Here is a 15,854-nt window from a genome sequence, read left to right as displayed (position 1 = left end):
ATTTTGTGCATCGTAATGGTTTTTGCATCTCTGGCAGGGCAACCACGTGGTATTCCCCTCAAAAGAACTGAGGGGGATGATGTCATCGTAAAAAAAAAAAAAAAAAATACTGCAGCAAGCAGTCTGCGGTAATGCATGACAGCTTGAGCAACAGTTCCCAGCGCTGAAATATTATCATCGCCGGGAAACTACAGTCCCCGAGATCGAAATTTAATTGAATTTAAATCATAATTAAAACACTTCCATCGATTCATTTGTTTACCAGAACCGTGTGCGTAGATGCAATTTAAGTTTACAGGAAAGCCCATTCTACTCCCCAAGTGGAGTCATTGATGGGAGCACCATCTGGTTTTATATAATAATATATATAATACGCCTAAATGTTTGGAGTTATGGTTATACACAAGTCTTTGAAAAAAAAAAATTACAATCATTTTACAATGTTTACATTCTAATTAACGTGCAAAATATATGGTTAAAAAAAATAAAATATATCTATATCTATATATAGATTTATAAAGCATGCAAAAATCCCTTGCACATTTAAAGTGGTACTTCTTTTCCCACAATAAAAAAAAACAAAGGCACATCATATCACATATGCATGTCTCATTTATTATCCCCCAGTTTAAGAACCGTCTCTGTGCTCATTAAAGTCCTTGGTTGACTTTCGTCGAGTACACAAATCCAGATAAAAGCTGAGAAGATCTAAGCTGTGCACTGGACCTTGTGCTTTAGGGAGGTGTTGCTGTTGCAAGGGCCCACTTGGGGGAGGAAGCAAAGGGTCACCCCATACATTAAGAGTACATGAGTGTATATTTGTATTATGTTGGAACTTCAAAGGTATAGGATCTGAACAATGTTAGTCCCCTCACGCTTTATACCAGTGGTCTTTTGTACCAAAGCCCTGCTGGTTTTCATTCTGCCCATCAAGTCGAGTTTACTTCTGAGGATGACAGAACAAAAAACTTGAAAAGCAATCATCTAGGGCCTGAGGACCAGGATAAATAGTGAGGACCAACACTGAGAACTGCTGCTACACCACCACGACACTCAACTGAGACAAGCTTATACAGTAAGTGCTGTTTAAATGCTACCCCAACGCCCTCCCCCCTGTCTACAATACATTCATTATTTCCTTATTATATTCCAGTACTCAAAGTAACGCACACTCCTAACAAACTGATTTTGTCATTAACATTGTGTGATTGCGGTACTCTGGGTGATTATTAAGCAACATTTTGAGTGCCAGTTCCCGATCAGTGATGCATTGGCATAACACATCAGGGCAAATGACATTACCCTAAGGCAAAAAAAAAAACTTGACAAACAGGCTGCGGAAATAAAGCGGAGCTTGTTCACAATGCAAGGCATCTCCCACCACAAAATGTCTTGGTTTCCAAACTGAGTGCAACCTCTTCACTGTGGTAGACACCCCCTGTTTGCAGTGCAAACATCTATCCATGCTGAATATAACAGTGTCTAGAATTAACCGGTTCATGCAGTGAGGATGTCCTACATCCAGTACCTAATCAATACACACCTTGGTACCCCTGTCTTCACATGGGACAGATGTTTAAAAGCAGTCATCTACACATCACATCACCAACTTTGCCTCGCAGTCAGTACACAGATTCCCTCGGACTTTACAGCCGTAATTCCAGTTTCAAATAATAAATCAAGCAAAGTCACAGTTGCAACCATGAGATACAGGTCCACTTAGAAAGCATCAGTTAAAACAAACAGGGAAAAGAGCTTTGGGAGGCAGTACAGATTGGTTCAGGTCGACAAAACACAACATTATGGAAAGGAAAGCGTATAACTGCAGGACTCAAAATAATAAGAAAAACAAAAAGTTGAAAGTTGATTATTGCAAACACAACACAGTTTGTTAGTAATTTTACCCCTTCAGAGAGATCTGTGAATGTGTTCTGTGTGCAGACAGAAACTGCCCTGAGTGGAAGGCACTGTATACTGAAGCAGGGTCATTATCCAGGTCCGTACACGTAACATTGACCCGAGCAGGTCAGAATACATGAAGTCTGCGGTCAACTATGCAAAGACAAGAAGGTGATCGCTCTCTATTCCCATGGTTACAATTCACACACTACGGGGGGGTTATCGGCCTTCCATTAGGACTTTAATAGAGAACAGGTCAGTGAGAAGTGAGCTCGAAGTGGTTAACATGGTCAGTAGTACTGAGACAACCAGCAGTAAAGTGGAACTAGCAGCCAGGTTTTTATATGAAGAAGAACAGACAGATGCAGTTTTTTTTTTTAGTGGTAGCTCTCTTGTGTTGCAGCAGCGGAAGGGAACCTTAAGCATCCAGTTAGTAAAGCTACAGTACGATGTGTTTGCCCTGTGAACCCCGTACAATGCACAAAAGCTGAGCTGCGTTTGGCTCAGGGTGGTCAAAAAGGACTAGTCAAGTGGCACAACATGTCAGCATTGGTATAGCACAATAATAAAGAAATCTTAAATTTTGTTAAGTGCAGCAAAGCGCATACAATTTCAGTGTTATCCAAGAAGAACAAGACATTGACATTATTGTCAATCAAATTAGATTAACTGTTAATCTGACAAAATATATATATATATGTATATATAAAGCACCCATTAAAGAAGTGGCAGAGTAAATTTTGTTTGAAATCTATTCTTCATCATTTAAATAGGCAAGTATATGATTAACAAAAGACTAACGTGGAAAAGAAATGTAATAAACCCCAAATCAAATGAGAAATGTGCATGTGTAAGAAAATCTAGTTATATAAACATATATCTCTTTATTCAAATTAAAAAATAAAAACTTAACAAACCATTTGCCTACTTCATTTAAAAATTGTTTGAAGGCCGCAGAATATTTTCCCTTTGCTTTCTTAGATGATTCGTTTTAAAAGAAAGCAAAAAAAAAATTGTGCAAGAGTGCTCAAAGGTGGTGATGCGAATGTGAAACAAAAGGACACAGACACAAAACATACACAAAGCGTGGGCCTGTCTTTTTTGGAGCCAGTTTGCCAACCAGTTGGCATGAATTGAGATGAAATATCAACTTCTGACCCTGAATCGAGACAGATCCACAGTTAAATACCAAGACCGGCTCCATCCCGAAGAAAACGTGAAAACAGACGACTTTTCCCCCCCAGGTGCGAGATACACCTGTTAAGCCTGTGAAGCCTACCGAGGTTTCCCCTTAAAATGGAGATCAGACTAAGACAAGAAGAAATACACACAGCGGGACACCACTTGCGCATGCCTTTCACTTCCAGGACTGGCACTTGGTTCATCTATATTTGCCTATCTTTGATTGCTTCAGATGCCCACCTCTCCAGGTGTGTCACTTATGCGTGTCCATCACACATCCCGTGGCATGTTTCTATGTGGCCTGTGAGCCACGAGCGTCCCCGTCAGGGCTGAGGGCAGCTGGTCGACCCTGAGCTAAAACGCTGGCAGAGACCATTGGCAGATGAGTGCCTTCACTCACTAAGTTCTCGTATTCGCTACTGTCCTCATCTTCATCCTCCTCCTCATCCTCGTCGTCTTCATCATCCTCCTGCCCTGCAGCTTGTCTGTCTAACGAGTCAGAGCTTGATCCGTCACCATTGCCAAGGTACGGGGTGCTGGGTGTGGTAACGGGATTTGAGCTAGCGCCCAGGCCCAGGCCCAGCCCGAGGCCCACACCCAGGCCCATTCCAAGTGGGCCGGGAGTGGGGTGTCCTGGAGAGCCCACAGCTTGGGGCCGGGGCAATAGAGCAGCACTAGTAGGTGGGGAAGAAGAGGAGAGCAGAGAGTCATCTTGGGACAAGAGGTCAGTGTAAGACGGGGGGTTAGGTGAGGTACTGGGCCGCTCCGGGGCAGAGGGTGAGTGGAAAGTTATCCTGGACAGAAGGGAAGCCTCAGAAGGTTCTGTGTTCTCCTCTGGAGTGGAATGGGAGTCTGCATTTTGGGCTTCATGAAGCCCTGTCGAACACAGAGGAACATGTGACTGGTTACTCTTGCAGGTTAAATGTGTGAAGTTTTTGGTAAAAAAAAAAGAAAAGGTTTGCACATAAAATCAGTGGAAATCAAGTTTGACCGGTTGACTGATCAGGTATCTACAAAAGTCCAGAGGGAAAGAGAGTAACCAAAAGCAATTGAAATGCTCTGCATGCTTAACTTAATATTTCTTGTTTTGCAGTTTTCTATTCAAGTCAGTTTATGCTGTAAAGAATGTACCCCAGCACACAGTTTACAGAATCCAAAACAGGTACATACGTCTCTCCTCTTCTGCTGTCTTGCGTTTCCTGAGAGCAATTTGTTCTTTGAGTTTGTTCACATCCTCTTGAATTTTCTCTTTAACGCGTTCACTTTGTTCTACCTCCCCACACACAGCCTAAAAATAACACAAACAGGTGAAAAAAAAAAAAAAAACTCTGCTGACCGCACACCTTCACTGCATGTTACTCAAAATCCACCAGCTGTCCATTGTCCAGCTCACCTGTAATTTATCCTGCAGCGCACTGTAGACTTGGAATATTGTTCGGATGTCCTTCATCACACCGTCCTTGTCAAAGAATTCAGCCCTGCGGACATATTTAACAACAGCGATTACAAATCCATCATTCCAGATACATAATACATACGACTGTATTAAAGCAGTATATGTGGATGTCTCCTAAATCACGGCCGAATCAAACATATTCCACCTGCTGTCACACAAAATATCAGCTACGGTGAAAATAGAGTGATCTTATTCCACTGGATGGACCGGCTGGACTAAACCCCCTGCAGTCTAGAGGACATTCATCTACAATGTAAACAGTGAGTCTAAGTTTAGACACAAAAGACACAGAAATACAAGCAGAAGCATGTGCAAGCTGTTGCATACCAGCTTTTCACTGCAGTCAGCCACCTGCAAATGTATGCAGATACAACTTACTTACACAGTGTCAACTGTAGAGTTTCTCTAGCGCGCATGCACACACACGCACACACAGTTGTACAACATACTGGGGCTGCACACCATCACAGAGACCCTGACTGAATCGCAGCAAGCAGAAAACAACATTAAACAGAAAACTGTTTGAGGAAAGGGAAGCAAACAGGAAGCACTGATAAGTGGAGGCCCGAGCAGCAGATTGAGAGGTAGTTGCACGTTACGCCCTTAAAGTGAACTTGTAGTATGCCATCGGGTGAAAACAGATGGCTGCTGAAACCCTATCCATATCAGAGGAGACACGTGGTTGTCTAAGCCCTCCCTGAGCCCCCAAAAAATGGAGGTGGGTCCAAACCTTACCCATGCTCTTTGATGACCTTGGCGTAGTTGAGTGAGGTGTTGGGCACTGAGGACACTTTGTATTCCTGCTGGCTTGTGTTGCCAAGGTTTGGGATTGTGAGTGTAATCCTCTGGTTGTACCTACTGAGTGGACATGACCAGTTAGCACTTTTAAAACATGACACAACAAACACTAAACCAATACTGTAACACTACATACGGTTATTTTCAAAATGACTGAGATGACAAGAAAGATAAATTATTTGCCATAGTTACCATTAACCGTATTTTAAAAAATAAACGTTTAACCTCATTAAATGTACGCGTCATTGATTGTATCTCATCAAGATCATTTTGTATATCAGGTAACATGAAGTCAGAGACTGAATGAATATAACTAATGGGAGATTATTTTTTTATTTTTTATTTTTTTTAAATCACAGACAAAAATATATTTTTGTCTGTGATTTAAAAATAAATAAATAAATAAATAAAATAAAAAAAATAAAAATATATATATATATATATATATTTTTATATTAATTGTGGCTTAACTGTGGATAAAGACAATAATGACCAGGCAATAGTTTGACATGACTCCATGAGTGAGTGAGTGTGTGCTCATGCTGGTCCACACAGTGTTATTACCTGCGGTTCGGTCTGAAGAGCACGTACTCCAGAGCGTGTGTGGAGCTGTTGGCTGTTGAGATGAAGCTGAAGAGAAGGAAGACGAGGTCGGGCACACCTAGCAGCTGAGTCAGCTGTTTGTGGATGATCTGTTCCCTGAACGACATCTGCTGCTGCGTGTTCCTCCGGAAGCGGTACCACCCGATGACATTCTACACGGTCCAAAAGAAACAACTCTATTTACGTGTGTTTAATTGAATGAAATCTCACCAATCCATCCTGATTTAGAACAAATTAACAAGTTTATGGGTGTCAAAAGACTAATATCCACACTTGTAGAGCCTCCTTGATTCCACAACGCCAAACTCAATTTATAGCTTTAGATGTACCACCCAATCACACCTTTGGTTTGCAATCACTCATTTGTTGACAAATAAATTCAATTGAGATATACAACAACAACAACAGCAATAAAACCATCCGGTTTCTTTGGATTCATTTTAGCATAGCATTGGCATAAAGGTAACAAGAAGACATCTCTGACACTTTACAGGACATCAGTCAGAACAACTTAAGTTGGTTGGACAATAGTAATAATAATAAAAAAATAAAAAAAATCACTTACTTTCCGCCTATCTTTAAGAATGCTGTTGAGATTTTCTTCATTGATGTTACCTGCGTAGTCATAAAAGCTGATGAGAGAGAGAGAGAGAGAGAGAAAAAAAAGAAGTTCAAATGGATTCATCATGTTCCCAATCCTCCTCTGCTTTAGTCAACTTCCATAACCCAGTCTTGTCAGATGGGGCCATCTACTGTCCAATTAGTTCAGCCGGTGTTAAAATACATGTATGGTAGCCGATGTGTCCATTTAAATTGTCAGGATATTCACAGTGACCTGAAATTAAGAGACCACAAGCGACTGCACAAAACAGTGATAAATGTTGAGAACTCTAAACAACAGGCTCTCTACATGCAAAAGGCAACAATAGTGCTCGTCAACCTATCTGACCTGATTGTACGTGTGTTACAACAAAGGTAGTTTTACAGGACTCATTAAAAATTGTTGTTGATGGATTGTGTGTCCCTAAAGCAATGTCTTTACTCCAGTAGTGCATGCTGAAATTCTGGCACTTAACACCACTGACAACTGCTTATAATAATAGCCATTTGAGAGTAAGGAGCTCATATCTTACCTAAACAATTGTGCACAAGGATCGTGAGTATGGATTTCTGTTGGGAACAAACAGTGACAGTTTCAGTTACAAAGCGTTATGCAAATCTTTAAAGGCACAATCCAAATGAAAGCCAAAGTGTAGACCGACAAATGAAATACACAGAACAGCACTGAAACCTGCTGTCAATCAAATAGATATCCTAATTACATTCATGAAATACCTGTAATTTACATGGCCAAAAATTACTATTCTGGTCTTTAAGGCCACACATAAAGTAAACCTGACATATGATCGGCAATTTTAAAATAAAATGCCAAAGTGAGGACTGTTTGCCTCAGTCGTTGCTGATAGGGGAAGCTGAACTTTGTAGGAACTCGATCTGGTATGTCTTTCTGCTTTATATTTGATGAAGCGTTTCAAACAACAAATGTTAACGTATTCAGTACGAAATAGTTAAGTTTAAAATGAACCTTTTCCCCGGGCAGTGCTACGCAGAGATTATGTGATGTATGATGCACGTACTCATAAAAATGATAAAAGACGTCTTTGATAGAGGCAGCAAAATTTACAGGGGAGTGAAAGAGATGTCAACAACGTGAGTCTGTACACACCTACACAGTCTTGGGAGAAGCTCCTAACAACCACATTAAGAGAACACACACACACACCAGTGTGGGCGGACCGCGGCTACAGGGGCATTAACAGAACGTGTATTACCTGCTTTTACTAATAAGCTGTCCCTTTAAAAAAAAAAAAAAAAGCAAAAGGACTAACTGGTAATAGAGTTGTTGTTTTTACATCAGACATTTTGACTTGTGACAATAGGAATAGCTAAAGTGTTACTGATGACTAACAATAACTGTATTGTATCAATGTGTCCCAGGAAGCCAAGACAGTGTGACAGAGTACCAGGACCCAGATACTGAAGCAGGTAAGGGTAAATTATTAATTGTATCTTTTCCACCTGTGCTGTTCCTACTGTAACACGTCAAAATGTCTTCTCGGTAAAAGACATCTAAAATTGTGAAACCTTGAACTTCTTAACTGTGTCATAGGGCTGTAATCACAGTTGCTACAAATAACTCAAGATGGCAGAGGAGTTGTGTTTGGTCTGTTTCAGGGCTTACCTACTACCTGGAGCAATTCTGCGCTGCTGATTTGTGTGTCACTGATGCTGACAGTCTCTTCTTGCCTTACGTCTCCTAACAGGAAGCCCTCCTGTGTAAAGACATTTTCACAAAACTGCAATTAAGCCACTTTACCCTAATTTTTCCCGTGCAATTCCAGTGCATACATTTTAGTTCTGCGACCCCACGAGCACACAAATGTTGTGCCCTCTTTGATTTCTGTCGGTTAGGTTAGTGAAATATTAGGCTTTATACCGTTACAGCAGTGAGCGTTATTAAGTTTACACCTCTTATGAGCAGCATATATGCGGGAGTATCACTTTTAAAGAGTATATGTACAAATTGTGACAGTTCTATCTGTTCATTAAAGTGTTTTATTTCCTTTTGTAGAAGTCTGAGGAAGACACCTTCTTGCAGAAGTGCAAGCAGAAACTGATCTGGTCACGTGACCGTTCAGACCAGTCACATGACCAGATCAATTTTAATCAAGACAACCTAGTTCATCATTTAAACCTCGAATATTTTGCTCAAAGCCAACAAAAACTCTTTTACAGCTTCCAGAAACACACGGTGAAAAGTTAAGACACTAAAGGTGAAACAATTTGGAGATTGACAAGCTAAAAAAAAAAAGCCCAACGTGTTTTGGTTACAGCCTTTTGAATGCAAGGTATTTTTTCTGCTTCTCTTTACTTTATAATCAAATGTTTTGTTGTTGTTGCACTTTGCAGAAGTCACACTAAGATTTGGTCAAACGGTGGCGAACGGTTTTCCCTTTGGATATTTCACGGATTCAAAACAAACGATCAATCACTGCAAGCCCGATGGGTGACGAATATGGGATCAGTCAATTCACACAGAAAAGCAATATAAGAATTCAGATTTGTGATTAAAACACTTAATAATAAATAACAAAACAACTTTTGTGTTCCTCGGGAGTAAAACTCCGTCGAGTACATTTTACAGATCAACTCAAGTCAGAAGAGACAGCAGCTCAAGTGACCCAGAGGTCCCCCTCTCTCAAAAAATAAAACACGATTTCAATTCTTTTTTTTTTTTTTTTTTTTTTAAGACGGCGACCGACTTGAAAGCAAAGCGACGTTAGCGAGGAAGCTAACGAGCTCATCTGGCAAACGCGGAAACGAGAAGGACAAATAATTCCGCGTCGCCTCGTCTGATAACGTCTTACTTTGGCTTCATGTTTGACGACACGTGAAACTCCCGTAAGAAAATAGGTCAAAGTGACTGCAGACACGCACAGCACCGACAACACGGAAGTCACTTGACTTGGTAGCTTAGCTTAGCTTAGCTTAGCCAACAACCGGGTATTTCCTGGAATTCAAACTTTCCCAACAAACGTCGCCTTCAGAAAAACAATAAAACACACACGTGTTCCTGTTTATATAAAAAATAATAAAAAAAAACCTTCACGGCTCATGCTGTAATATACGTTCAACCCTCGTGCCGCTGTGATATAAAGAGGTCATCTTTAAAAAAAAAAAAAAAAAGAGCGCCGTCTTCATATTGCTGCAACCGGAGTGTGAATTGAACCTCGCACGCCGGTGAATAGACGGGACCGGCAACAGGATGATGACGCCGGGAAAACAACGCGAACTTAACGGCGCCGGTGATCGGTGAGGACACGTCGCCGAGCTGCGCGCGCTTTCGTAAAGCCCCCCTCCCCGCTTTTTGCGCGACGGTCGGAGGACCAGATGTTGAACACTTACGTGATCTGAGTTGCTGTTGGCGCTGTGATAACACACAGAACTAAAAGTATAACCTGAAATGGATGCCGCCATGATGGAAACATCCCTATCAATCCCGATGCCTCCCCCCTCCCTCCTCCTCCTCCTCCCTCCTCCCCCATCGAGCACGCTTCCTTCGAACGCAATGACTTATGGGAACTGTAGGTTGACGTTTCCTGTCCAGCATGGAGGACCTCGGAGGAAGTTCACACGGCTGTGGAAATACCTCGGATTCAGAGGAAGACGGATGCTCGGGAAATGATTTTGGAACATCAAAACTCGGAACCAAAGAATAGTAAGTGCTGCTAAATTGTCGTCGTCGAGCTCAAACAGCGTAAAAGAGACAGTGCTACCACATCTTGTAGAGGATTGTTTACTTATGTGCATCGGTATACGCTATACGGGACCACAAGAAGCGCTTCATTTATAATAATAATAATAATAATAATAATAATAATAATAATAATAATAATAATAATAATAATAATCGTCATGCATTCAGCATTTGGTGTTTAGAGAAAGAGAAAAGTAGAATTGTTAGCCAGGAAATACAAGCAGTTCACCTCGGATAGGTAAATGGAGAAATGCGTAAAATTAAAGCATTAAATTAACAGGTTTTTTTTTTTTTTTTTAATCAAAGAGAAAGCAGCTGGCATCGTGGGAACTGGCGAGAATAACACGGGTAGAATAACACGTTTTCGTCATCACTTGATTAGATATTAGTATTGTATTTAAACTTAAAGTCATGCCGCATATTCATTTACATTTCCCTTTTTCTTTTTTTTTTTTGCCATACACTATGTATTTTCTCAATATAACAGAGGGTTATGTGCGCTATAGTATTTACATCTCTAATTGTCAATGGCTATCCTTTTTTTTGCAGTTGGGAGGATGCATACCAAAAAGAACTCGAGACATTCAAAGACATCGGAGATGTTGGCGAGATATGGTAATAATGCCGATATGCTGTTATAGCCTCAATTAACCCATCATTTCCACTGGTTATTTCAGTGGTCCAGGCATGAGTAGTTTTGCAAGCTAAAATGTGATGATTCCTAACAGGAAGTGTGTTTATTGCTTGCAGTGGATGGCCTGTCTCACTACTAAAGTCTGTGTGTTTCCATTTTCTTGTAAGGTTTGGTGAAGAAAGCATGAGCCGGGTGCTGCGATGGATGGACAAAGCTAAGATCCCTGAAAATGCTGCTATTCTAGATATCGGCACCGGAAATGGAGCCTTTTTAGTCGAACTGGTGCGAACAGCGTGATAATAAATGTTGATGCTGTTATGATTTTTATCTGAATCACAGTAAATCACAGAAAATAGCATCATCTGTGGATTATCCAGTGGAATGGGGATATTGTTGGTGGAAACACGCATTGTTTTTGTATTTTACAAAGCTTGTGAAGCCACAAACCGAATGCTTTCCACCTAAAAAGTAATGTATTCAAGTGATGGTAGCAGTTTCATGAATATAAAAACCTCACCAAATACTACCTGTCTAAATGCCACCACATGGGAAAAAAAAAAAAGTAATTTATTTGATATTTAGCATGTAATGGATATTTTGTCAATGACAGCAAGATTTACTGTGACAGGCTCGTCACTGACATTTCTGTAACGGTTAATAAACCTGCATTTGCTTTGTTTTTTTGTGTCCAGGCTAAACATGGATACAGGAATCTGACCGGTGTAGATTACTCTCCGGCGTCTGTAGAACTGGCCAGAAATGTTCTACAGGTAGAGGACTTGACTGATATCACTGTAAAGGTAGGTACAGTCATATTTGTCCTTTTTAAACTACCGATCTAAAACCTATACATATATAGTATAACGAAACACTTAGCCACCAAAGGGGGTATGTTGTGTTAAGGTTCACACACATGGTACTATACATAAATTACAGACATACTTTCAAACTGAGGTTTGAAATATTTGTGAATATTTTAGCAAATAAGCTGTAGTGCCACCACTGGAGCATTCACGATATGGCAGATTTATGTACATGAAGGCGTAACAGTGCACTTAATGACGGCATTCACACGTTTAATCGGTATGCTATGTGACTATTTGTAATGCGAGGTGAAGAGTGTTCTCTGAAGTTCTGCAGTGTAATATTTTGCCATGCACAAATCCCCCATTGATACAAAATTAATCTCCCTCATTCCAATGTACCGATAATACAATATAGCTTTCAGCATACAGTGAGCCAATCTGGGCCTGGGAAGGCTGGAGGAAACTTTCCCATGTTTACCATGTGGGAGAGTTGGATAGGAAGAAGGCCTTGAATGTGATGGAAGTGTGCCCACCTCAAATCACAAATGAAGTGGCAGGATTTAACACACATCTAGTCACATATGCATGCAAGAAAAACAGGTTATGTATGCTGGCCGGTCTATGAGGGTTGTGATGAGTGAGTATTCATCTCCTGTGTGCATAATAGTGTTGCATATATGTTATATGCATCACACACCTCTGATGGTGTGTGCTTTGCCTGGGCAGAAAGGCTGCCATTGAAGTCAATATTGACCTTAGCTGGACAGGGGGAGCACAGTGGGTGTGTGTTAGAAAGAAATGGTGTGTTGGCATCCTGATCCTTTCTGCATTGCTGTAAATTGCCAAAGTAATCTGTGTGAGTGTGCTTGGTTCTCAAAGGTCATTCTTGGTATGAAATTGGTATCAACCCCTGTCTCCATTTACATTAGTCACTGTCTACCGCTGTGTTAACACTTCACCTTCATACATTCCTTCAGCATCTTCCCAGTTTTTTTCCATTTTACACTCTCACACTCAGGTCAGTTGCAACAATATACATTTCTGTCTCCATTGATTCACAGTTGAGCCCTCCTTCATAAATCTCGTATTTTGTGACCTGTGGTTTGTGAGTATGTGACTCTTGAGCTCACCCCAGAGATCTGGTGTTCTGCCCTCTGTCCAGATAAAGGGGTCCTTTCACTGGCGGTATGGTCGGTCAGAAACCTCCACAAAATTAACTGCTGTCATGTCAGCAGAGGGAATATAGCTTTTAAGAGAACCAGTGAAGTATAACACATTTCATCTTGGTTGATGCTGAAATATTTCTTCTGCCGGTAACTATGCAGTTGAACCTACATCTGAAGAGTCAGGCTAAACATCAGGCGCCATGTTGTATATTTGATATAGGGCTGCTCAACAAACCTTAACTTCTCACTTTTTCTTTATTTTAGGAGGTGGATTTCTTAAACTGTCAAGGGGAACTAAAGGGTTTTGATGTCTGCATCGACAAAGGGACATTTGATGCAATCAGCTTAAACCCAGACAACACCAAGGAGGGCAAAAAACTGTATGTCCAAGCTCTAAAAGATGCTCTTAAGGATAAAGGATTGTTTGCTGTCACTTCCTGTAACTGGACAAAAGAGCAGCTACTTGACAGATTCAGTGAAGGTAAGAGAGAATATATATAATGGTAATATATATGATTTTATGAGAGGTGTTAAGCAACTTCATTTCGGGGTATATGCAGCTTTCCAACAGTTCTACAAAGCCGACTCACTCTCTAAAAGCAACCCAGTTAGGCCAATAGTATGTGAAACCGACCTTTGATCAGACATTTAAAAAATGTAAATGAGGATTATGTCAAGTAATTCCTCGTGCAGTTTGGAGTCTTGCTTGCTATTGCTTGAACATTTCTTGGTTTATAAATTGTCTTGCTGCCTACAGCAGTTTATCAATTTTTTTTATAGTGTTGCAAAAGGTCCGTACATTAGTTTTGGCCTATATTAAAATGGCATGTGTACATTTATTATTTTATATATATTGATTGGTATTATATGAAAGAGCTACCCACTTCAGTTCGTAATGAAATAAACTGATGATGATTTGGTCAGAATGTAAGTCCATGCAAGTGATTAGAATGGTCACTTTACGTTTCAATTATACCCGAGTTTAGAATTAAGGCATATTTAAATAGTGTGAATAAAATAGCCCCCTCTGAAGAAATATTTTTTGAGTGAGCGTATCCTCTGTTGTAGGGAGATTTCTCTTGCCCAAGACAATGTGATATAGATTGTCAACTCTTGTGCTAAGGTACAATCGTTTTAGCTACTCGGTAATGATAAACCGGTGACGTTGCAGCCTAATCCCTATAATCTTAATTGTGGTTTAAATTTCTTTTCTTTTCTTTTTTTTTTTTTTTAGCTTTTGTCATCTTTTTTAAAAACTTTTTTGGCTAGACAATTCCAAAATTATTGACTGTATGTCTGTGAATATATTTTGATTTCATGAGAGAGGTCTTTAGTTTGTTGTCATGGATGTTGCAGCTACGTGCCTGCATGTTAATGTACAAGAGGACATGTAGATGTTTTTTGTTAAATGTGTGCATTTCACTTAATTACCATGTGACAGTGAAGTAAATTCAACAAGTTAAACCCAATCAGTTCGTTTCTGTGGAGGATGAGCTCACAGATTTCTTAGATTACCAGATGAATAAGAATGAATGCCAGCCTGCAGAGGAACAACAACATTCGAAAATTTAAAAATATATGAAATATGTTTGTGAGGGTGAGAGTTAAAGGTTCCATGTGGAGTTTATTTTTTACCTCTAGTTGGGCAATTGGGGCTGTTTTATAATGAGCGTGTCCCAGCTTTGTTTAAGGTGACATGATACAGTCCAGTTAATGATTTCACACTGTTCCACTGGCCTATAGGTGACATAATACACCAAGACATGCTTTAGTTCATCAGCAGAGACAGCGAAGAAGACTTCTGGCTTGGATCTAAATAAAGCTAGAGTTCACGTACTTAAAAATCAGGGGGAAGGAAGGAAATACATAAACAGGCTTGATACGTCTCAAGAATACACACAATGGGCTTTGGTGAGGAACACGACATCATTTTTGTTACTTTACAGGAAATCTCCACAGGGAACCTTTAAGTGCATGTTTGGTTTGTTGTAAATGGATCAAGACTCTGGCCAAACATGTCGTCCCTTTAGGTGCGCATCTGTGTGATTTACAGCTGCGCCTGTCTGGAGCGTAACAGCTTTATTAACTGGCTGTTTTGTTGTCTGACTCTCAGTCAAAACACAGTCCCACAGCCGCGACAGTTACCTGGCAGGTTGTTAAGCTGCAGGCAGAATTTCGGCGAGCATCCATAAGCTGTCACTCGTCTCAGTGCAGTCACTCTGGAGAGCCTGCAGGGGGCCAAAGGGCCTTGAGCTCTCATCTGTCACACTGACAGCCTGTCTTTACTAGGCCCCAGGAAGCATCCCAGATGGTGGATGGATAGCACAGTTATGCTCCTAACCCCCTTTTTAGTGACGTCCACGAGAAAAGATTTGAGGCATGTGTGTTTATGTTTTGCTAGTGTGCATAATGTACATTTATTAACCTGCTTACTTTCTCTTCTGTGTTGCCTCACAGGATTTGAGTTTGTGCAAGAGTTGCCTACACCCAGTTTCCAATTTGGAGGCAAGACGGGCAACAGTGTGGCAGCACTCATCTTCAAGAGAGTACATTGACACGCAGGTCACAAGTGGACATTTGTATTACGTGACCCATCAATGCTGCAGCTCTTTTCTTTGTCACAGGAAATAATAGTTATCTGTGCACTTTAAGACATTTTATACAAGACCTTCTAAAAACTGTCATGAAGCAGATACGCAGAAACTGAGTGGGACAGTTTTCTTTAAATAAATCATTATTTGTTTTTGTTGCTTTCTCATTGACTTTACTTTGAACACCTGTTATATACATTCATATGAAATGATTCTGGCTATTTTTTCTTATACATTACCGCAGACATTTGACAAGATAGCTAAATTCAGTACATACATTAAAAATGGTGCTTAATGCTGCAATGTAAATGTAACTATTTTGTATTCTTCAAATAAGACTCACTCTCAATGACTTTAGCTTTCAAAATAATTTAAATGTAAACTGGTTTAAAAAGCTGAAT

The 15,854-nt window shown here is 40.3% G+C and overlaps 2 protein-coding genes across 4 annotated transcripts; one reads left to right on the top strand and one right to left on the bottom strand.

The window, feature by feature from the left end:
- Positions 1–594: 594 nt before the first annotated feature.
- abraxas2 (abraxas 2, BRISC complex subunit) lies at positions 595–10,010 on the bottom strand. 2 transcript variants are annotated; one of them, XM_069144528.1, is made up of 9 exons: positions 9,905–10,010; positions 8,181–8,271; positions 7,072–7,108; positions 6,504–6,570; positions 5,900–6,090; positions 5,273–5,395; positions 4,475–4,559; positions 4,252–4,369; positions 595–3,957 (listed from the first exon to the last, which is right to left on the bottom strand). In XM_069144528.1, exons 1-9 carry the CDS (start codon positions 9,974–9,976, stop codon positions 3,374–3,376), a joined length of 1,368 nt encoding a protein of 455 aa, XP_069000629.1. In that variant the 5' UTR covers positions 9,977–10,010; the 3' UTR covers positions 595–3,373. The 2 variants fall into 2 exon arrangements, with proteins under 2 accessions (XP_069000629.1, XP_069000630.1); XM_069144529.1 differs by having other exon boundaries at positions 5,273–5,392.
- eef1akmt2 (EEF1A lysine methyltransferase 2) lies at positions 9,885–15,605 on the top strand. 2 transcript variants are annotated; one of them, XM_069144531.1, is made up of 7 exons: positions 10,131–10,217; positions 10,563–10,604; positions 10,806–10,871; positions 11,058–11,172; positions 11,583–11,690; positions 13,127–13,343; positions 15,320–15,605. In XM_069144531.1, exons 4-7 carry the CDS (start codon positions 11,074–11,076, stop codon positions 15,415–15,417), a joined length of 522 nt encoding a protein of 173 aa, XP_069000632.1. In that variant the 5' UTR covers positions 10,131–10,217; positions 10,563–10,604; positions 10,806–10,871; positions 11,058–11,073; the 3' UTR covers positions 15,418–15,605. The 2 variants fall into 2 exon arrangements, with proteins under 2 accessions (XP_069000631.1, XP_069000632.1); XM_069144530.1 differs by lacking the exon at positions 10,563–10,604 and having other exon boundaries at positions 9,885–10,217.
- Positions 15,606–15,854: the final 249 nt, after the last annotated feature.

Source organism: Embiotoca jacksoni, unplaced genomic scaffold, assembly GCF_022577435.1.
Source record: "Embiotoca jacksoni isolate LCO1_2020_lvr unplaced genomic scaffold, fEmbJac1.0.p SCAF_12, whole genome shotgun sequence".
NCBI lineage: Eukaryota > Metazoa > Chordata > Actinopteri > Embiotocidae > Embiotoca > Embiotoca jacksoni.
Note: the sequence above shows the minus strand (reverse complement) of the source record. Positions and strands in the feature narration are given on the sequence as shown.

Bases quoted from the DNA above. Each gene is read 5' to 3' on its own strand.
- eef1akmt2 (XM_069144530.1), top strand. From the start codon at position 10,108: ATGGAGGACCTCGGAGGAAGTTCACACGGCTGTGGAAATACCTCGGAT. The intron at 11,173-11,582 runs GTGCGAACAGCG...TTTTGTGTCCAG, and splicing joins GAGCCTTTTTAGTCGAACTG to GCTAAACATGGATACAGGAA. The intron at 13,344-15,319 runs GTAAGAGAGAAT...GTTGCCTCACAG, and splicing joins ACTTGACAGATTCAGTGAAG to GATTTGAGTTTGTGCAAGAG.
- abraxas2 (XM_069144528.1), bottom strand. From the start codon at position 9,976: ATGGCGGCATCCATTTCAGGTTATACTTTTAGTTCTGTGTGTTATCAC. The intron at 7,109-8,180 runs GTAAGCCCTGAA...TGTTCCCAACAG, and splicing joins AGAATTGCTCCAGGTAGTAG to AAATCCATACTCACGATCCT. The intron at 3,958-4,251 runs GTATGTACCTGT...TGTGTTCGACAG, and splicing joins GACAGCAGAAGAGGAGAGAC to GGCTTCATGAAGCCCAAAAT.